This window comes from Budorcas taxicolor, chromosome 23, assembly GCF_023091745.1.
Source record: "Budorcas taxicolor isolate Tak-1 chromosome 23, Takin1.1, whole genome shotgun sequence".
Classification (NCBI taxonomy): Eukaryota; Metazoa; Chordata; class Mammalia; order Artiodactyla; family Bovidae; genus Budorcas; species Budorcas taxicolor.
In genome coordinates this window covers 13722273-13745825 of record NC_068932.1, presented here as the reverse complement: position 1 = coordinate 13745825, position 23553 = coordinate 13722273, and the positions used below count along the sequence as shown (strand labels likewise).

At 40.0% G+C, this 23553-nt stretch overlaps 1 protein-coding gene across 1 annotated transcript in view; it reads left to right on the top strand.

Moving 5' to 3' along the window:
- The first annotated feature begins 2567 nt into the window (after nt 1-2567).
- The window catches only part of CPEB3 (cytoplasmic polyadenylation element binding protein 3), a 154657-nt gene continuing 133671 nt past the window's right edge, over nt 2568-23553 (top strand). The window contains exons 1-2 of the mRNA XM_052660908.1: nt 2568-2659; nt 5476-6491. Coding sequence (XP_052516868.1) covers nt 5487-6491 — 1005 coding nt within the window. The 5' untranslated portion in view covers nt 2568-2659; nt 5476-5486. The remainder of the gene's footprint in view (nt 2660-5475; nt 6492-23553) is intronic.

Genomic DNA, 23553 nt, shown 5'->3' with positions numbered 1-23553 from the left:
TTGTACCTGATAAATCTTTTAATGTAACACATTTGAACCACATGAAAAATCAGATTTCTGCTCTAAGTGACCCATTCCCTAGTGTTGACAATCTTAAAAAAAAAAAAACTGGTGTCGGAGGCTCATGGCTAAAATATTTACTTTTAATTCTACTAATGTTATTAAGTATATGATTTGTATTTTGCTTGTTTCACAAGATTATTATTTCTTGTATTACCAAGTATATGACTGAGCCTTCAATGGAAATGATGACTAGACTTGAAGCAGTTGATCAAATGTATAGTTTGATACATGATCGATGATTGTAATAGTATAACTCTAGAAGGCAATGGCACCCCACTCCAGTACTCTTGCCTGGAGAATCCCATGGACGGAGGAGCCTGGTAGGCTGCAGTCCATGGGGTTGCGAAGAGTCGGACATGACTGAATGACTTCACTTTCACTTTTCACTTTCACCCATTGGAGAAGGAAATGGCAACCCACTCCAGTGTTCTTACCTGGAGAATCCCAGGGATGGGGGAGCCTGGTGGGCTGCCGTCTATGGGGTCGCACAGAGTCGGACACGACTGAAGCGACTTAGCAGCAGCAGCAGCAGCAGAAGGCAATGGCAACCCACTCCAGTACTCTTGCCTGGAAAATCCCATGGTCGGAGGAGCCTGCTAGGGGTCACACAGAGTCGGACACGACTGAAGCAACTTAGCAGTAGCAGCAGCAGCTTATAGATATATGAGTCATTTTCTTTTTAAATTTGAGTGTTCATTTTAGGAACGGAAGAGCAGAGATAGTTCATTTTCAAATACAATACAGTTATGTTAAGTATAGGCATTGCTAATTTATTTTTGTCATTTATCAAAGGGTCAGAGACCAAAGTTCATTTTTCTTCACTGCGTATATTATTAGTAGACCTGTACTTGGGGTCAGGTGGATTGCTAAATGCCCAATTAAACCATTTTCAAGTACACCTGAATAATAAGATTTTCTACCTTACCAATAAAATCTTGGCATATTAATTTTAAATAATCTTGAAAAATCTATTTCTTAAAACAAGTCTTTATATGGATTTTATGCGGGAACTTTCGTTTTTTTAAACTTTATTGAAGTACTTGAAAATGTAGAAGTTTGGTAGATTAGGGAAGTCTTCAGAAGTAAGATTAACTGAGTTCATCCTTACAGACTCTGGAATGAATATGGTAAGTATAACACGTTGTCAGAGGAAAATTTTTCTTTAGAAAGATAGAGGAAGGAAAGAAAATGGGGAATATACAGTAAGCTCATAGTAGGAATAAGAGGACCACTTATTTAGTTCTTTTAAAAAGAGCTTTTAGTAGATTGATTCAAAATGATTTTTTCTTCTTAAATTGTTTTGTTTTTTCCCTTGGAAATAAGTAGAAATAAAGACTGCTGACTGCTGCAAATTGGTAGTCTCTGATAATACTACTTTAGTTCTAATTGGTGAAGAGGGGAAATAGAGAATTAAGATAGTTTTAAATGATGTTTGACATTTTTAATTCTTAGTTCAATCAGCACAGTCATCAAGTGACTTTATTCTGGACCCCTTGCATGAATGGCATTGAACCAAATCCCACATGAGATAATACCTTCTGCCTATGTGAGCAAACTGGTAGTTGAAGTATTGCTTTCAGAAGCTGTAGATAACACCAGTTGATGTTAGGATGTTGTGAGATTCCAGCCTTGGGGTAATGAGGTTAAGATAGGAAAAATGTACATCAGGGGAAAAAAAGTTTTAAAAGAAACTATCTACTTTCTGCTTTGAATAAAGATGTCATTGTCCTATGCAGTGAAACAATAAACATGTCAAATTATTTTTTAATATTTAACTAAAACACTGTTTTAGTTTTAAAGAATTGAATTTTATTTGATTGATCATTGTATGAATAATGCAAAGTAAACTTTCATTTTGACAAGTAAAATAAGGAGGTGTATGATTTAGAGCATATCGAGTAGAATCTTGAAATAAGTGATTTGTACCTTCATTGAAAAATCAAATAGAAATCTTGGTGGATAGATGATGTCCAAAATTTATGACTGAAACCTATCTTTAACCTGACCTCCAAGGTTAATATCATATTTAATATTAAGGTACTTTTCATTTTATAATATTACATGTATTTAAGTATGGTCAGATTTTAAGTATCTTTCCCTAGTAGTCCACCTCCGCCCTTCTTTATTCTTCCCCACCCCACCTCTTTTGGTGTGGTTGGGTTCCTACTGCTGGCTACCCAGTCATTACCATTCTAATACCATTTAAGGTAGCTCCGCTGGGTTTATTTATTTGAGTCCTGTAATCCAGTTTCTCTTTTAACCTGGCTTCCTAAATCAGTTGACAAACCGGTTTGTTTTTCTCTTAACAACTCGTGATTTAGATTGGTTAGGAAGATAAAATGTAATCCGGCACAACCTCTTTCCCCTGGAATCAGTATTTGAAAGGCTTCCTCCTTTCGTGGCTGAGCGTGCTTAAGTCGGGCAGAGTACCTAGTGAAGGACTTCAGCCCCCACAGTTCCTTGTGTGCGCATGCCCTCTCTTCCTACAGTTGTCAAAGTGCTTTTGCCAGAGCGGTCACATAATCAACCTGAAAGAAGAAAATAAATACTGTACACTTTTTAATTTTATCGATCCTTAAAAACTGGACCCTCAAAGGTAACTGCTGCTAAGAATTTGTTACTTGAGATTGGGTGATTGCATGTAAAGGAAGATCTATTGTGTGTGTGGTGGGGGGAGGGGAAGGAGGTATCTATTTCCCGGACTTTGCTGTAAATAAGAAAAAAGAAAAACAGACTAACAAAAACCCACCCAAACGAATAGACTGTACAAACAGTTACTGACATTGCATATTAATTTTGTAAATGTTATTTTAATCTATTGCTTATCTTTTGTTTAAAAGGGTCTTATTTATTAAAGATGGGTCTTGACCTTGACAGAGTGAATTTATGCAGAAAGTGAAATTAATGTCTTTAAGAAATGTTAAGAAGAGAAATGAGTGTTCCTAGTATGATAAAAATTTTTAAATTTAATATATTAATATTACTTATAGCCTTAAAATAGTCTGAGTCTAGCTTACTTTATGGCTTTTTTTTGCCATAGGACAACATTAATTTTTCCACTATAAACATATAGTTTAAACTGAAGGCATTAACAGAAGGCATTGGTACTAGCATCAGAAAAGCTGAGTGATATTAAAATTATAATCAAATGCATATTTCAGCCATGATGATATGGCTATTGTAAAGACAATTCTAGCCCACTGGGAGAGACTCAAATCCCAGATTATAATGGTTTACTGCAGCACTGCTTAAACCAAGTATAAAAATGTCTCTTTCTATGTCCATTTTCTTTGGCAACAATAGAACTTTGTGTTGCTGTGAATCCAAGCTCTCCCTGCCTCTTTGTCATATTTACAATACTGATCAAAGTCATTATTTTAGACCAAGGGAATTAAGGAACACAAAACCAATCTTAAATAGGTTTTATTGGTAGTAGTTGGCCATTTGTGATTTGTATTGTACTGGGTTGGGTTCTTTTGGAGGGGTGGGTTAGGGAGGGAGGAGTTAAGGTGGCTGTGAAGCTTTTCCTTGAGCCCACTATTTTGTCTATGTATGAAACTTTAGAATGAGATATTAACCATTTTGAAGATATTCTTCAACAAAATAGTAGAACTACTTTTAATTCCATTTCTTAGTCTGACATATTTTGCTTAATAGTTAAGAGCAGTAGCAAATCCATTTCCCAGCACATTTATTTTACAGCAGTTATCGTGAGAATATCCAAGGCACAACTTCTGTGTGTATCTGAATGCCATTTTAGGAGTGTCCTGAGAAAGATCCTTCTCCGAGTATCTGAGTTAATTAACTGTATTAAATATATTAATAACTTTGTTGCCAGTATACTGAATCACCATCTAAAAATAATTATGTATTTGGTCATATGCACCTTGAACATTTCAAAATACTTGTTTTCAGGGTCTCGGCACTGTAATATTCATATATTTAAAGCAATTAACGTGTTCTAAAGGACAAATGAACTCAGTGGTAACTATGGGTATGGAAATCTCCTGGTTCTGAGCGATTACTATTTTCATCCTTGAATGATAAAACAGGCTGTATGGCAGAGGTGAATATAGCCCTTCTATGCGAAATGGAAAATACCATACACTCCTTATATGGCTAAATGAAGCAGTGATGGCAATGCACTATAATTACAATGTATGAGAATTTGCGACTTTGTACTGTGCTATTTTTAACACGTTAGCTAGCATATGGTAATTCAGGGTCTTCAAACCATAATCTTCCACTGTTAATACTAGTGATAAGAGAATAGGTTCTAAATTTGCCAAAGTCTTGGGACCAAGGCAGCAGCAGGAGGATTCAAAAAATGAAAAATCTGGCAACCCCAGTATTATCTTGACTTCATACTTTAATCTGAGGGATTTTTTTTAAAGCCCCACCCCCACCTCATCTCATAGACAGTCCCCTGTCCCCCTCCCTCTTTTCTCTCTCCTTCTTCCTCCCTCCCTCCGCGTGTCTCTCTCCCTCTCTCTCTCTCTGACCTCAAATCCAATGAGAACATTTCTTCACTCTGCAGAGAAATTCTCAGGCTCCTGTTGAGACCTGAACTACTGAGATGCCAAGAAATCTCTTGAGAGGCAGAATTGGAAACGAGAACATTGGAGAATAAGCAAAAAAAAAAAAAAAACCCACCCATCTAATCCTTAGAATAACAAGAAGCAAGCACTTGCAAATGTTTCAGTAGATTTTTAGCTCTTTTAAAAGGATGTTGTTGTTTTTTTTTTTTTTAATGTCTCCTAACAAAATGGAGTAGCTGCAGCTACTGGGAGGCCAGAGAATGGTTGTGCAGTTGAGTCCTCCTAACAAATGGCAAGGATTTCCTCCCTCGTGGTTCGCTGCGGCTAAATGAAACAATTATCTAGGCAAGAAGGCAGTTTGCTAATCAAGGGGGATAAGACTACTGTTTCTTTAAAGTGTCCGAGCTGGGAAGGGGGAAGAAAGGGTCGTGTGTGGTGTCTTTTTAACCTTGCTGAAGGACGCAGCTGTATTTATTGACGTATGCAAATAGCTGGGGGAGGGTGGTGCTTGGGAAAAAACAGGAACCAGAATCAGTTTCTCATTGCAGGGTGAACGCTCTGAGTTCCGGTGAAGGGGAAAGAGACGTGGCGAAATTGCTGTCTTTCTGTCTTATAAGCACCTCTCTTACTAATACAGAAAAGGAACCTAGACATCAGAAAGGGTGAAGACGCTCTCACAGTATTTTTAGAGACCTTGCACGAGCTCCCCCACCCCAGCCCGACCTGTTCTTCTAAATGGGAGATTATGGATTTGCATTGCAATTGGCTAGTAGCGGTGGCACTGGATTTTCGCAACTAAAACACCCGCCCGCTCCAGCAAGCGGCATTAACGAACACACTGACAATAACGCGTTTCTCTTTTTTCCCATTTCAGCTGCGCAAACCATGCAGGATGATTTACTGATGGACAAAAGCAAAACCCAGCCCCAGCCCCAGCAGCAGCGGCAGCAGCAGCAGCAGCAGCCCCAGCCCGAGCCCAGCACCGCCGAAGCCCCTTCCACGCCCCTGTCCTCAGAGACCCCCAAGCCGGAGGACAGCAGCGCAGTGCCGGCCCTCAGCCCCGCCGCGGCCCCGCCGGCCCCTAACGGCCCCGACAAGATGCAGATGGAATCGCCGCTCCTGCCGGGCTTGGGTTTCCACCAGCCCCCTCAGCAGCCGCCGCCGCCACCGCAGGAGCCCGCGGCGCCGGGCGCGTCTCTGTCGCCGTCCTTCGGCAGCACCTGGTCCACGGGCACCACGAACGCGGTAGAGGACAGCTTCTTCCAGGGGATCACCCCAGTCAACGGGACCATGCTCTTCCAGAACTTCCCGCACCACGTCAACCCAGTCTTCGGAGGCACCTTCTCCCCGCAGATCGGCCTGGCGCAGACCCAGCACCACCAGCAGCCGCCGCCGCCCGCGCCGCAGCCAGCGCAGCCCGCGCAGCCCCCGCAGGCGCAGCCCTCGCAGCAGCGGCGCTCGCCTGCCAGCCCCAGCCAGGCTCCCTACGCGCAGAGGGGCGCCACGGCGGCGTACGGTCACCAGCCCATCATGACTAGCAAGCCGTCCTCGTCCTCGGCCGCCGCGGCCGCAGCCGCCGCCGCCGCCGCCTCGTCCGCGTCGTCCAGCTGGAACACGCACCAGAGCGTGAACGCCGCCTGGAGCGCGCCGTCCAACCCGTGGGGCGGCCTGCAGGCGGGCAGGGACCCTCGCCGGGCGGTCGGCGTGGGCGTGGGCGTGGGCGTGGGGGTGCCCTCGCCCCTCAACCCCATCTCGCCTCTCAAAAAGCCTTTCTCCAGCAACGTGATCGCGCCGCCCAAGTTCCCCCGCGCGGCCCCGCTCACCTCCAAGTCCTGGATGGAGGATAACGCTTTCCGGACCGATAATGGTAACAATCTGTTGCCATTTCAGGTAATGCTCCGGTGCAGCTGTATGCGCTTTCCTTCCACTCCCCTCCCTTTTCCCTGTCTTCCCTGCCATTTAATCGGCCATTGATTGTGGTTCTTTAAAAAGGCAGCGTTTGCCAACTCCCCTGCCCTTTTCCGAAGCCTTCAGTTCACTGGGGGTGTTCCACTACGGGGACAAGGGTGGGGGAGACGTTGTGACTGCCCGACGAATCTTATTTATGCACCCTGACGAGATAGAAAGGGGCCTTTTTCTTTTAGCCTATTTTTTCTCTTCGTCGTGCTTGTGCCTCTTCTCTTAACCTTCTTTGACAGGAAAAGCTGCAAGTGTATGGCAAGGTGCCGGCATAGTTCCAGGCTGAGTAGGCTGAGTGAGATTCCTGTATTTTTCAGTGGCTGCACGTTTCACGTTATGCAATCCCGGGCTCATGGTGTCTCCGGAAAGCCGTCCACTCCCAAACCACCCTGGCCCTACTCTTCAAGGGGTTAACAGCCCTGGAGTGGTGCTATTTCAGACAGTTGCATATGCTCAATTAAACTAATGTGAACACATGTGTTTATGTCTCGCTAAGGTGCTGGCATCATTAATAGCAATCAGCATATTGCCCCTGCCGGGGAAATTAGAGTGTGAGATTCCAATAAACACTGGAACTGTATCAGGAACCAAGATGGAAGAGTGGAAATTCTAGGGGTAACCCTTTCCATGTTATCTAGGACTTAGGAATTTTTTTGTTTTGTTTTTAATCCAGAGGATAGAGACAATAGGACGCGACCTTCAGAGCCATATTGCAATGGAGTCTATTTGCTAGCCAGCACTGAAATATTTAAAGCTGCAGTGTCCTTCAGTTGGGTTATTTAAGAAGACAGTGCAGATCAATTACACTATTTGAAACTGGGCAAAGTGAAAGTCTTGCAACTTTAATGAAAAATGAGCCTTGTGTCTTGGTGTTAAATGCCAGTGAAAAACTCAGGAAGTGCCCCAGACAAAAAGGTTGAATGGAGTGTCCTTATTCTGTACTTGCTTTCTGATCCAGTGCGTGGCCACATCAGTTGGCAGTGTGCTGGACATCTTGAGTTGGAAAAGGGTGGTGAGGGTGAGGGCTCACTGGAGGCCTTTGTTCTCAGGAAAACATTCATCCTTCAGTTACAAACTGATTTGTCCATAGGCTTCCAGGCTCGGTTAAAAAAGAAAGGAGTGAGGGCGGCTCTGGATAAGACCCAGCTTAGATCTTTGGATCCAAGGAAATGAAACAGAAATCCTTTGAGCATTGCTGAAAAATGGCAGAATCGACATTCGACAGAGTTAGTTTAAAGCATCAGGTGCAGTTGGAGCCTTATTTTATTGCTCTTTACATTTCAGATGTGATGTTTGGTGTGGCTCCCATCCATGAAGGAGGAGGTAGGGATATTAAGAAGCACATGATGCTGTAAGCTAGAGCAAGAATTTTTAACCTCGTCAGTTCAAGAGGGTCCCCGACACCCATAAATTATGTGTATGAGAATTTTTAATGAGCCAGTCTTACCAGATTTTTACAGGATCGCTTCAGGGATGGAAGAGTCCAATTTCTCTATGTGCTTATTTGTGTGTGTGTGTGTTGGAGGGCTAGACAGGCAGGCTGCCTTTGATAGGAGAGCCCCTCTTTTACTAACACTCTCTCTTTTTATTCTGATGCGGTCTACCCAAATCTAGTTATAGAAGATAACCTAAAATCTAACAGAGAGATTTCAGGCCTGGAAGCTGATAGTGTAGACATTAGCTATTTCTAAGAGTAGAATCTGAATACAACTAGGTTTTGATTAATTATTTCCAGAAATGGGGACTAGGGAGAGATTAAATCCATAAAATTTCCCCCAAACTGATATTGACAAGTAATATGGGGATTGCCAGTTGTTTCTCAGCAAAGCGTTTACCAGCCATGCTAATAAGAGCCAGATGGACTGGATTGAGTTTGGATTCTTGTTTTTTCATCCCTGGTAGTGCTATTGAGTAGGGAAAGATGGCCAAAAGATTTGTAGGAGGAGAGATTTGATTGAAAAGTGAGCTTTATAAATTTGGCCTTAGGAAGAATTACGTGGACTTTATGTCTCTCTCTCTCTTTTTAAAAACTATTTAAAATGGAGCTTTAGGGTTTTGAAGCAATGTTAGAACCAGAGTAGGAGTAACCTGGCTGTGTTTTGGCTTGGAATATTATCATACTAGGTTTCTATTGATAAATATATGAAGTTTAAAAAGACAAAAATACCTTGAGTCTTGAGGGCAGAAATTTACATGTCTGTGTGTGTATTTGAATCATTTTTCTACAAAAAGATAATGCCTTAAGTAGTTCTTAATGACTTTTTAAAAATTATTTTGATAAATAGGACTTTTTTCTTTAAATCTAGGAGTTTATTTCATAGAATACCACCTGAATTTGTTTTTATTCCACAGACTGTTTGAGCTAAAAGGGGCTTTCAATAGTGATCTACACTAATGTATCTTAATATTAAAAAAAAAAATCCATATCTCCAGCCCATTCCCAACAGTGCTGGTTCACTCTTTCGCCAACTAATAAAATAGTTTTTGGAACTTTTCTTCTGTGGTTTATATTGTGAAAGCAGTCACTGTATTTGAATGTGATTTTTCAAACTACACACGCTTTCTATGCCCTTCCCTTAATTCTAACAAAGTTGACTGGTTTCTCTGCGTTAGGGTGGCTCCTTCCTTAGGGATTGCTTGTATCTAGAAGCCACCTTGTTTCTATAAATAAGGAAACTGAGGTCCCAAGAGGTAGTGTGGCATAACTAAGGTACTAGCGCTTTGGCTAATTTTGTTGGTGTGTGTTCTTAACTTCCCTGTAGCACTAGTCCTGTCAGGTACAATTCATTTTAATAGAGCTCTCTCTTTAATGGAGCTCTCTTTGGGCTCCATTCAAAGGGACTTACTTATGGAACTCTCTCATGAGGTTCTCCATCTGGCTCTTAGTGCTCTACCACCCACCATCCGAGCTCAAGAGCAGTGAGTTACCCCGCATGGGGTATTATACTATGCTTCCTTCTCTTATTTATGTAAGAAAGAGAAGCCTAGGTTTGTAAAAGGACTAGAACCAGAGGTATTTTCTCTATGTAATGAATTTGGGCTTAGATACCGTTGTTGTCCAGAGACATTTAGAAAGGACTTTTGAGAGCACCTGTTCCACAACTCGGCTCATTTTCCAGAAGAGGAAATGAAAGTTCAGATGGCTTCCTCAAGTTCAGGTGGGTAGTTTCTATCAGAAGCAGATTTTGGAGACAGATTGCTAGGTTCACATCTTAACTCTGCCAGTTCCTAGCCTTGTAATCTTGAGAAAATTGTGTATACATGTTGATCCTCAAGTTTATCATCTGTAAAATGGGAATAATGATAATTACTTGCTTCATAGGAATTCAGTGAGAAGCTACATATAAAGTGCTTAGCACAATTTTTGGCTCATAGTAAAGTACCTTATAAATGTTGAATTATGATTATTGCTAATTATAATGGTGACCAGAGGCTTTGTATGATCTTATCATAGTGGGGATTACTGCTTTTTCATTCTGTGCAATCTGAAAAACCCCAAACTTCTGTGTAATGTTATTTAGTCTTTTTTTCATCTGTCTGAAGGTACTCTCTGGTTACTGTAACAATGAGGTGATCGCCCACTTACCTGTGAGCGAGGTCCTTTGCTAAGCACTTCATATGCAGTTTCTTTTTGGAACTCCTTTAAAGTAGAGGATTATTATTAGCCTCATTATCCTGACAAAGAAATTGAGGGTTAGTGCTTTTACATTATTTCCTCACAGTCACATAGCCAGTAACTGGCAGAGTTGGGATTTGAACCCAGGAGATCTGCCTCCAGAGCCTGTGGAGTACTAGTGTTAATTGTGCCGGTGGGTTGTCTATAACAGAGAAAGAAATTCCTTACATGAATTCATGGGAATATAAATTATTAAAAAAAAACATGCCTATGCATAATAAATTTTGAAGAAACATCAATATTTTCAATCTACCTATTCTCCTTTTATTTTTGAAACTCTTTTTCAGGAGGTTAACTGTCTAGTTTATTCTTGCTTTTGAGTAAGGATAGTATGTATGGCCTAGACCTTTCTATAGTTGGTTTCTTAACTACTGCTCTAATGTAAAACCACTTAAAGTCCACCCAATTCCACAAATTGTTTCAGAACTTATTATGGTATGGTTAATATGTATGCCAGAAAAGCCACAGTATCTATATTCTATGTAAAAGAGGCATTGGTTAGAAAATATTGGAAGATTTTCTATACTACTGAAAACATTAATATATAAACTGTATACTTTAAAATTGCATGTAGAAAAGGACTTAGCTTTAAACTCTTCATAACCTTGTAGCAAGTTGATATAAAAATATGCTCTCAGAATTGTAATGAGTTTAGATATCCTCTAAGACATAATTTTCTACTTAAATAGCTTTCTCCATTGGTTGGCCTATTTTGCTGTCTTCCAAGGGCTGCGTAAGGGGCAATGCTTATCCACTTGGAGTATGTCATTGCTTAGATAGTTTTTGTAGTGTTTTGATCTGCAAGTGTCAAAAGAATGTGCTTACTACAATATGAAAAATTTGATGAAGCCTTGTGGATTTTACTGAGGAAGGGAATGGAGGGGAATATAGAGTAGTGGACAGCCTTTCAAGTTTGGAATGAGGAAAACTCTGGTTGAAGCCCCAGCTCTGTCACTGGTGGTTAGAATCAAGTCATTTATCCAGTGGTTTTTTTTTTTTTCCAAAAGTCTGCAAAAATGGAAAGAGCCTGTCTTTTGGGTTTCTTTTATGAGAGAATGTATACAGGTATCCAGAAAATTAGATACTGGTATGGCAGAGATATTACTTTGCCAACAAGGGCCGTCTAGTCGAGGCTATGGTTTTTCCAGTGGTCATATATGGATGTGAGAGTTGGACTGTGAAGAAAGCTGAGCGCCAAAGAATTGATGCTTTTGAACTGTGGTGTTGGAAAAGGCTCCTGAGAGTCCCTTGGACTGCAAGGAGATCCAACCAGTCCATTCTGAAGGAGATCAGCCCTGGGTGTTCTTTGGAGGGAATGATGCTAAAGCTGAAGCTCCAGTACTTTGGCCATCTCATGCGAAGAGTTGACTTACTGGAAAAGACTCTGATGCTGGGAGGGATTGGGGGCAGGAGGAGAAGGGGATGACAGAGGATGAGATGGCTGGATGGCATCACCGACTTGATGGACTTGAGTTTGAGTGAACTCCGGGAGTTGGTGATGGACAGGGAGGCCTGGCGTGCTGTGATTCATGGGGTTGCAAAGAGTCGGACATGACTGAGCAACTGAACTGATGGCTCTTAAATGTCTGCCTAACCACTGGTAACTGGAGACAGTTCCAGTTTAATAGAAGACATGCTTGTTGCTAGCCAGTAGTCCAGGGTGAAATGCTAGTGGGCATCTGGAAGCAGAAAGGGCCTAGAAAGATGTGTCCAGCAGCGACAGAAGAGCAACGAAAGGCTGTGTGTGTGTTATGCTGACTGCCTGTCCTAGAAGCCAGTCATGATGCTCTGAAGGTGCTCTGACTTATGTCACAAGGATGGTGTGTATTTGTAACTACCTGCTTCTTCTGTGGCTAAGTCACTAATGCAAGTGTGAGATTTTGGTTGTTCTGGAGCCCCAAAGGCTCTGATCTGAAGCTCCTTACCACCACTACCCTGAAGACCACGCCAGACTCTGTAGGGAGCAGGGTAGTTATGAGAAAGAGAATTCAGTATAGATACCCACGTTTGGATCTTGACAGTTGAGGATTATATTCTAGCTACAGCTTCAAAGGTGCTTTCCTGGAGAGATCACTACTGCTTGCAGTAGTAGCCGGCTTCATAGGGAATTTTCCCCAGTTGGTTCCTATACCTTGTAGGTGGCTTGTTCTGCGGGCATCTGTTATGCTTCAGTCCTGTTACATCTAGTTTTCATATGCTTCGGTGTTCATTACAAGTGCTGGGCATGTAAACTTCTTCTTAATGTGAAACCATTGTAATGTTTTGACCTAATTTGATGTAGGGAAGTACTAGTGAATTATAATAATACAAGAAATTAGCATATTAGAATCAAGACCACTTTTCTTTCCAGAAACACTATTACATAATCCTCAGAAATAATGACTATATGATATGAAACGTTGTTAGCAGTCCTCAGAGTTAGAGAACAGAAATGGGCACCAAAGAGCCTTTATATCGTTTGAAGTGATCATAGAATAAATGTACACAGAGGGAAAGAAATGTTGTGTACTGATATTGTTTGGATAAGACTTGTACAGCCAAATATCTTCATTTCTCAAGTGTTCAAACTTATTTCAAAGGCAAGGTCAAGTACAGGACAAAAAACTGAACTCCTTATCTTTAGAAATTCCGTGCAGTGAATTAAATGGCCAGTGTGACCAACTGAACCAGCATCTAGAAGTTCACGAGCATCTGACAGTAGGTGCTCACTAAATGAATGAATAAACGTTTAAATACAAGTTGCTACAGTTTTGTCCTTTCTACGAGACCGCATGTTTAACATTTTCAAGACAACTTCTCCACTATAGCATTTCTCTACAAGGTGTTCATAGAATATGAAAACATAGGCAAATGTACAGAATGTCATAAAGGATATCTTCACATAGTTTCTAGGCTGTGACTCTGTTTGTAGGTTTGGCATGCCAAGAAGTAAGCAAGGGTCTTGCTTCGACGTGAGAAATTTTGGCTGCCAATAGAGGGTAACATTAACTTGTATCCTGTGAGCTAAATTTTTCTTTACTTCTTCACTATTAATCAACTCGTTCTTTTGGAGTTAACTGACTCTGTCATGGTGATCTGTTTTATTCCTGTCTTCCCAAATCAAGCTATAAATATTTAAAGTGACCAGAATGAGCGTCAGAATACATATTAAGGTGACAATTCTTTGGTCTAAGAGGTTGACACAGAAGTAGATTATAGTTGGCCTGTTCATCTAGTCATTCATTTGAAGATTGTGAGATTAGAAAGCAGAGATGTAAGGGGCAAAAGACATTGTATCTTAGATACATGGTAGAGTTTTGGGACTAGCTAAGGATTTAAATACTTCAGAGGAAACATTTTAATGATCTGACATTCTAACCCCCTAAGTCCAGGACACCTGGTTCTTAGGTTTCAGATAGCCAGAAGTTAAAAAGGACAAGAAGTGAACGTGCTCAGAAGCACCTCTCTTTTGCAATCTGTTGTGGAAATTTTCCTTTCCTCTTTTGGACTAGAGACATATAAACTAGATATGCAGGGGATTAAAAATAGTGAAGACCAGTGAGGTTTATGAATAAAGATTGTGGGGAAAGGCTGAGAGACAATTTTTGGATCATGAATCCATTGTTTATGTGTTTGCATTTGATTTTATGGGTAAACTATTCAACTCTGCCACATTGTTATTTGAAGTGATTGTAATCAATGGTAGAATCCTGTGTTCAGATAAACAGCCCATGCAGTATTTTTGTTAATCACATATCTATTACAGAATTTCCTGATCAAAGGGATGGGATTTGTATTAAGTTTCTTTTGGCATCTTTGTTCACAGTCATAATCCATGTACTCCAGCTTGTGGGTGTTGTATTATTTTTGATGTCGTCTCCAAACAGATTCAGCTAACAAATACAGGGGACCCTGCATGTCAAGCACTGGCCTCACCCTTTTCACATAAAATATTTTATTGAATCCTTATACGTTTCTTGTGAATTAGGGATCATCATCCACCTTAGACTCAGACTATCACCAGACGAGTAAGGTGACAGAGGAGGTCTTTTGACTGTGTCCAGTTCTCTCATTTTACTACACTTGCTTGTCTGTTACCACTTAATGCTCTTTCAGTGTGCCTTTGATATTTCACTCTTTCCCCAGAAATTCCCTGATTCCCTTCATCCCTCATTTCCTGTAAGCCCTCCTTACTCACTGAAATGAGATGAGGTTTTTGTGTGTTTCCCCACACTAGAATGTAGGTTCCACAAAGACAAGGACCTTTTTTCCTGTTGTGTTTTCGGGGTTGTAACGGTACCTGGGATATTTTAGGCACATGGTAAATATTTGTTGAATGATTCACATTTACAAGTGATTGATAAGATATTTGTTGGTCATTTGCATGTAGTTGGCAATGTAAGAGCGATTTCATCTTACAAACATTTAACTGGCTGCTCCCCGAGGTCAGGCACTGTGGATTAAAGCTGAGCCGTATCCTGTCCTCACCCAACTCCCTCACAAACGTGAGCTAAAATATAGGATGGTAAGTTTTATAATGGGATGATATCACACAGCAAAGAGAATGTGTGGTTGAATCAGAGGAAGGACACATTAAATTGTGGAGAGGGCTATAAGGGGTGGGCTGGAAAGGCTCTAGAAAAGTCTTTTGTAGTTAAAAATATTTTCAAATGTTTTCTGATTTTGAGAGTAATACATGTTCATTATAAACTTGAGGGAAAAAGAGTGGCTGTCATTCTTTCAGCCAGAAACAGTTATTCTTAAAGTTTTGGTGCATTTTCTGATAATTCTGTCTTTAATGTATTATATGTATAGTATATTTTATATGGTTGAGACGATTTGATGGTAAATACTTTTATTCCCATATTTTTTAGCTTTTCATACTATTAAATTTATAAACTTTTTTTAATAGTCCATCACATAAATCCCTTGCAGTTTAACAAATTATATTTGTATTTGGAGGATTTCACTTTTCAGTTTTTAACTGTTAAACATAATGGTGTCATGAACATCTTAGGGCATTTAAAATTTTTATGTAGAGGTGAGTGGATAGGATTCCATAGACAGACCAGGACATCATGGTTGGCGTTGCAGCAAAGATTTATTTTAAACAGAGGGAAAAACAGAGTCACAGGAAAACACACGCGCACACAGACACACACACACACACACACACACACACACACGCACACAACATGGTGTATTGAGGAAGCAGAAGGTTCAGCATAGTGGTGAGACGAGTGGGAGATGAGGCTGGAGATATAGGTAGGGTCAGATCACAAAGGACATTCCAGCATTTCTGTGCCTTCATCTTTTTTCAGTAGGAACACAAGGATTTTTAAGCTGAGAAAGCCATTGCAAGGCTTTAATCTGCCCAATGAAGTGATCAATCTTTGTTTCAGAAAGATTCTTCTGGGATATGGATGGTCAGGAGCTGTACATAAGCAGGGAAACCAGTTAACATGTAAGGACCTAAAGTTATTGAGAGGAAGCCACAGACTTGAGGAGTGAGTTAGGAGACCAACTGGAGGAGTGGTGATTGCTTGGATGTGGGTAATAAAGGAGAAAGAGGCGTTTAGAATGACTGTTCAAGTTTTGGTTAGGCAGCTGGGAAGGATGATTTAGAGGTGAAAAGGCTTAATAGTGGCAGATTAGAATTTTCATGACTCATAAACCCAGGTGGGTTTAGAGTGAAGGAACTTCAGGAGGGAAAGCTATGTGTTGGGAATATTTGAGCAAGTGATTTGACGTTTCTTATCCACCCATGCTTTTGTGTGACTCTTAATGCATGGGAAGAAGGCCTTATTAAGATAGATTACTTTGTGGACTACTTATTAGAACATGAAATCCAAGAGAAGAAATAACTACCGTTCTCAGTCAAAAGCTTTTTCTGATTCTAGTCTTGATTTTTTTTTTTCAGATGGTACTCTGAGAATTAGAATATGTGTTAGCCGAGTAATCATCTTGTTTATAGGTTACAGCTAGGCATCGCAAAAGCTATAAGGAATTGCTAACCAATCGATCTTACGGGAGAATAACAAGAATTAAGAGAAATGGGCCCTGGTATCCTTTATTACTTAAGTTGAATAAACTCACTCGAGAGGTCAGTATATGTTATTAGCCAGACTGAAATATCACTAATAAGGTCTTAGCAAAGTTGAGATTAGATCTTACGGAATTTAGCTCTTCTGAACTAATAAAATGCTTAGTTTTTAAAATGGGTGTAAACATGATGAAATGTTTTGAAGCTTAAGATCCATAGAGCCACAGGGAGATGAGCTCTCTGAGAGGCTGAAGGAGAGATGGGGACAGGGTATAAGATCCACCAGAATTGTGTGTTTATTCATTTGTATTTCTAGGGAGAGAAGTGGGCTTTCACGTCCATTAAATTTCCAAAGGAATGCATAACCTGAAAATGATTAAGAATCACAGATGTAGAATAAAAGTGCTGTCAAGGCACCCAGTACACCTTTAAAAGATGAAAACTTAGGCATCTCGTAAACTTTATCTTTCTCCCTTATCATAGCTCAAAGGAATTTCCCCTAACTCTAAGTTGAGAACTTTCTAAATAGAAGCGATCTAACTCCTGTTTTATGTAGCTTTTTCTGGAGTACTCTAATTAACTTTTCCTCATAATTTTTTGGCATTTATTTAATTGGTTTATATATATTAAATCACATACTTACAATGAGACTAACATTAAAAAGATTAGGGGACAAACTAATCTTGTCCTACCAGGTTACAAGTCACCTGGTTATAAGTAACCAGGTTGTAAGTAACCTGGTGGACAGAAGTTTATGGGCTTATTGATCACTGGTGTTGAATATACTATGGGCTCTTTTTTTTTATTGGAAAGGTGGAACTTGTGGGTAAATCTGGAAAGTAAGCAAAGCTTCAACTACAGTAGATGCTCATGTATTGAATAAATAAACGGACTAGAAAGCTTTTCATTTCTTTTTGTTTTCTATTTTTTCCTTTTTTCTTTGGACTAGAAATTTTTGATTCAACAGAGGGCTGTTGATCCATTTCTAGTTCAGTTAGAAATACTGCATGCAGAAATTACAAATATATGTGACCTCAGAGAAGTATTTCCCCTCTCCCATTCGTGTCTTTGTTGTTGTTTTTCCTACTGTTATAACCTACTGAAGAGAAAAGAGAGTAGACTAGAGGTGGTGGTGGTGGTTTGGTTGCTAAATCGTGTCCAACTCTTGCAACCCCATGGACTATAGCCCTCCAGGTTCCTCTGTCCTTGGGATTTTCCAGGCAAGAATACTGAAGTGGGTTGCCATTTCCTTCTCCAGGGCATCTTCCCAGCCCAGGAATTGAACCCTGGTCTCCTGCATTGCAGGCAGATTCTTTACCGACTGAGCTAGAGGATAGGGTAAAAATTGGAATTTAGACAGGTAGAGCACAGTTGTCCTAAATCTCAATGATAGACCTGCAAGATACCAAGAGATCTTACATTTTTCATGTAGAAACAATGTTGCCTGTATGATACAGGCGTTTTGTTGTTGTTGTTTAGCTTTGTAACCAATTAACTACTTAGAGGCTAGTGTGGACACGTAATTACCACCTATTACTTAGTTTCTGTTGGTTAAGAGCCATTTTAACAGTAGAGCATTTTGGAATACAGTGTCTTTAAGATGTATAACATGAAGGCCTGGTAAGAAAAAGTGACCATACTTTTGCCAGTTCTGAATTTTTTCGCAGCATCATATTCTGCACATACTTAAAGCAGAAAGGCTGTTTGGTTAGTTTGCTTGTTTGGGGAGGGAGTTGCTGGGTTTTGTTGTTGTTTGCTTTTAATGGGACAGTTTAAATTGAAGCTTTACCAGGCACCTCATTGCCATCATGCTCACTCGGAGTTCAAAAGGTATCTGAGGGGGGAGAAAATCTTAAAAATAGTTGTTTCTTAAGCTGCAGAAACACAGTCGGAACACTTTGAATCATTTTACAATGCTGATGAAACATTATTTTGCAGTGTTTGTCAAGTTAAATTTTGTGTTGATTTTAAGCAGAATAAAGACAGACTAATGTGCTAATGTTTCAGGCTGTTGCAAAGTGTAAAATTTGGTGAATGGAAAATTTTAAACCCTACTTTCAAAGGCTTTATAAATTTAGCATTTTAGAGGATTTGGGACTGGGTGGGGAGATTGATTTTATCATTTTGACCTTGAATTCCTCAACATTCCAAAGACATGAGCTCATCTGAAGGTAGCAAAATTATTTCGTTAACATTTTAGAGTTTACTGCCTACTTCCTACTTATTTGCCAGAGTAGGTGATTCCGTTTGACCTATCAACTTTGATGTGATCTAGCATATAAAATGTTATTCCAGTGTGGCTATTTTAAAGTTGATGAATCATCCAGGTATAACACAAGATTTTCATTTAAAAATACAGTGGGATATTTGATATCCCAATTCAGGCCTAGATTCTGTTAAATGTGAAATATAGAAAGGGATTTAAAGGATATTACAGTTTCATTTCAAAAATGTAAGGCCTGGAGTGAGGAGGAAAGGAAGAATCTCTTGGTGGTGAAGGTATTCCGTCACACTGAGGGTTATAATGGAGTACTGAAGCAGACAAGGGGGTTGAAGTGACACGTTCTCTTAGCGGGATATGAATAATAGAGAACGTATTGAATACTGAGATGGCAAAGGACATTGAAAGACACTGAAGAAGATTTCAACAAAGAGGACAAAGCAAGGTAAAAGGATGCTTCAGCTTTTGTTACAATAATTAAATATTCAAAAAGGCAGCCACTTTATCCTATCCAGGAAGTTAGGCAATTGCCCATTTTATATTCCAGTTTTATGCAAGCAAGCCATAGGCAAGTAAGCTGACATCAGGGATTTACATTAAAAAATTTCTTCTAGGGAATGTCAGAAGCAAGTTCAAAACCCAGTCTTTTAATCTCCTGTGGCATGATCATAATATTCATGATGCCTCTAAGACAGTTCGTTTGTTCTAAACCATCAAAGAAAGATAGACCGTGTGTTCAGCGTAATTTGCATTGTGTATATTATTAATGATCTAGTCTAATGACTTCACACAATAGTCAGAATTGTAAAAAGATGGCCTATGTAGAAAAGATATGTTCTGTAGATTTGTTTTCTGTAGAAAAAGCTGTAGAGAAACTATCTATGCTGTGTAAAATTCTTATATGTTTTCTCTTTATTGTAAATCTATAGAAATTCACATATATGTGGCAGTGCTGTTAACTGGAGTTTGAATTCAGTATTTACAAAGTTCAGACTGTGTTCTTGGATTGGTGTTAGGTCTTAAGGATGACTCAAATTATCTGAATCCTATCTCTAGGAACTAACATACATGCAATGGAGCTTAGTATAAAAAGCAAAGACCAGATTGTGTGATGTGCTAGTTGCCGTGAATGGCCAAGTAGGGGCAAGAATAATTTGGCCTAGAATTTTTCTTTTTTAAGTGATAGGGAGTTCCTTGGTGGTCTAGTGGCTGAGACTCTATACGTTCACTGCTGAGGGCTCAAGTTTAACCCCGATCAGAGAACTAGTATCTCCCAAGCTTCGTGCCAAAAGAGAAAAAAAAAATTTTTTTTTAATTTAAAAAGTGATTGTGTTAGTGTCCCTGTAGCTTCATTTTAAAGGATAAATAGAATTTGACTCAATAGCATGGAAATCCAAACTAAGGAAAGAAAAATGAGCTGTCAACGGTCTTATTGAAAAGACTTTTCTGATGAGAGCTGGAAAACTTTTAGGTCTTACTGAGAGATAAGGATGGATTGGTTATTCCTTAGGATTATACATAAATAAATAAATATTTTATTTTCTAGATTCCACTTGGTTTTAAAAAGCATATAAGAGAACTTAGATCAGAAGTAGAAGAGATAAAGGGTGCCTTTCTTTGGGAAAATGGAGCAGAGAATTAGACTAATACTGAAGATGCTTATCACGATGGTGACAGTTTCGAATGTCTGGCTGTAGAGAGTGGGGTTGTCCTGCAGACACTGGGGAGCCCTGAAGGACTAATATGAGAACAGGGGCACAATAAAAATATGTTTTTAGAAAGATAAGGCAGATGGTTTGAAGAAATGTGTGTGCCTGCCACAATGCAGCCTGGCGACAGGGAGGCTGGTGAGAAGGCTTGATAATCTTGGGTTTAGCATAAATCTAGGGAGGTATATTCGATCACCAAATCTCAGGAGATATTTCTGGTCACGTCACTTCATGGCAAGTAGAAGGTGAAACAGTGGAAACACTGAAAGGCTTTATTTCTTGGGCTCCAAAATCACTGCAGATGGTGACTGCAGCCTTGAAATTAAAAGACACTTGCTACTTGGAAGGAAAACTATGACAAACCTAGACAGTGTATGAAAAAGCAGAGACATTGCCGATCAAAAAAGCTATGGTTTTTCCAGTGGTCATGTATGGATGTAAAAGTTGGACCATAAAGAAGGTTGAGCACAAAAGAATTGATGCTTTCAAAACTGTGGTGTTGGAGAAGACTCTTGAGAGTCCCTTGGACCGCAAGGAGATCCAACTAGTCAATCCTAAAGGAAATCGGTCCTGAATATTCATTGGAAGGACTGATGCTGAAGCTGAAGCTCCAATAGTTTGGCTGCCTGATACGAAGATCTGACTCATTGAAAAAGACCCTGATGATGGGAAAGATTGAAGGCAGGAGAGGGGGATGACCGAGGACAAGATGGTTGGATGACATCACTGACTCAATGGACATAAGTTTGAGCAAGCTCTGGAAGATGGTGAAGGACAGGGAAGCCTGGCGTGCTGCAGTCCACGGGGTTGCAAAGAGTCGGACACGACTGAGCGACTGAACTGAACTGAATTTCTCCCCACTGTTTATTCTGAAATATCAATATATAGAAAAATTCAAATAACACTAATGCATCGTTTCACAAATAATCCAAGGTGAGCTGTATTATGACTACTTTCCAGGCCAAGAATCAGATGAAAAGCAGTCCAACAAGGGAGGTATAACTGGGAAACCTTACAAAGGGAAATATGTCAGGAGTGCTGATGGATGGGGTTGAGGGATTGGAGTACCACATTCTTCTGAGCTGTTATGCTTAAAACAGTATCTACTTTAGGCTGTTCTCCCTTCATCTTTCTCTTTCCCTTCATGGCTTTACTCCAGCTAAAATGTGGTGACAATGTATTTTCCACAATATTCTCTAAGGAGGTCCCTATCCATTAAAAGGATTGAGGAAGAGGATGCCCTTCCCCCCTTCTCTTTGGCACTTGGAGAATTTTGCCACCTCTGTCTGAGTTTTATCATTTGAAGCTCAAGAAATCAAAATTGCTCTTGCCTGTTTTCTTCTTTAACTCCCGACAGGGATATTTTCACTTCTTGAATTCCTGTCCCCAAATAGGGTGAGTGTTATGTTGCTGAAGGGCTGTTCAAGTAGAGATGAGCTGCAGGCATGGAGTTAAAAGTGAAGATGCAGGACTGATGTGAAGTCAGGTCCTGGCAGTGAGTGAGGGTGTCTCTTCGTGCGATAGTGTTCCCTGTAACACCTTCTGCTGCCCCTCCTTCACAGAATTCACCAAAGGGTCATCTTAGATGTTCAGCAATTTATGTTGGCTCACTGCAGATTGTAGGCTTGAAGGCAGGCTGGAAAACAGGGTCTCTGCTTATAATTTTTTGAGCTTTTTGAACACATCTCTCCCTTTTACATATGTGTGTACACATATAGACACACACCCTGTGGAGACATTTTGAATAGACCATTTAATTATGAAGTGGTATTAGTGATCTAAAAAAAAAAGTAAAATTTTCTCTTTGGTTTTAGAATACTGTTTTCTCAGTGGTCATTCTTAATCATTCTTCATTTGTGAATATGGATTTGATTTGAGTACTCATTGAGAGTGGGGAAATAAGAAACTTGTTGAAAATGAAAGTAAAACTGCGAGATTGTTGTTCATCGTATTAATAAATCAAGCAAATGTATTTTTGTCATAAATGCATAGTTCCCAAGTTAAGATTTTTATTCTGATGTTGTGTAGTTAGGTTGCCATAGGATTTGGAGGGTATCTGATGTCTGTATTTATTAAGAAACTCTTCTGATTTACTGATGTGTAGAACTCTGAGGAAGTTTCCTCACAAGAAAATAGTTAACCTTGGGTGGGATGGGTGATTATTTTGCAGTAAATGGGAATGTGTTACTTGAGATTAGTATGTGTGCAGTGGTGAAAAGTTGAAAATTGAGTCTTATGTATGGTTTTCTGTTTAGTGATTTGAGGGTGTATTTAGCTTTTCATAAATATGGCTTATTTAAGTGGCTATAATTCTGGAGTTTAAATGTCGCCATTGAAGGAATCAAAATGGCACAATGTAATTCACAATGTAATTCACTCTGTACTGGGCAAACTTGGTGGACGCCAACTAAGTTGCCACATTATAATCAGCTCTAGACTAGGGGGTTTACCCTGGCCTTTGGACTTTAAATTGGTGTTTTACTGAGTTCTAAGACTAAGAGGGCTTTCCTGGTGGTTCAGTCGATGAAGTATCCACCTGCAATGTAGGAGACAGGTGTTTGATCCTTGGGTCAGGAAGATCTTCTCGAGAAGGAAATGGCAATCCACTGTAGTACTCTGGCATGGGAAATCGCATGGCCAGAGGAGCCTGGCAGCCGACAGTCCAGTGGGATTGCAAAAGATTCAGCCATGACTTAGTGACTAAACTTACCAAGACTGAAAGAAAAGTAGTAGAGATGGCCACATTTGTTTCGTTTCTTCCTTAAAACTCCGCTCTTGTACAAAACAAGAAAATAATAAGGATTCTACAGTCTGAAACTTTAGATGATGTTTCCAGCCTTTTTATAAGACTCAAAAACCTCAATGAAACTGATACAGTATACTGGTTGTCTAATTTAATGTTACTCCTTCCTACTCTGTCGCAGGAACTTTAGTGCCCATGTGATCTGCTCTGTCACTTTTCCAGAAAAAGGTAGATTGCTACAAGTGTGGATTTCAATTTAGATAACTTAAATCACTAGACAGAACAACCTATATATGAGTACTTTTTTCTGACTGTCCTGTTACACCTCCTCAGTGTGACTTATTGCATTTTACAACTCTTAATTCATTGACTTTGTTAATACCACATACAGAGACCACCAGGGAAACCAGTTGATCATACAAAGCCAGATTTCCTAAACTTGCTGAGCCAGCACCATCTTGACAGTCTCATGAGTGTCTTGAAAGTGGGGGAGTTAGTGTACATAAGTAAATTTTGGAGGCTGAGGTTAGTTCAGTAACCTCAGTTATGTGGATGACACCACCCTTATGGTAGAAAGCAAAGAAGAACTAGAGAGCCTCTTGATGAAAGTGGAAGAGAAGAG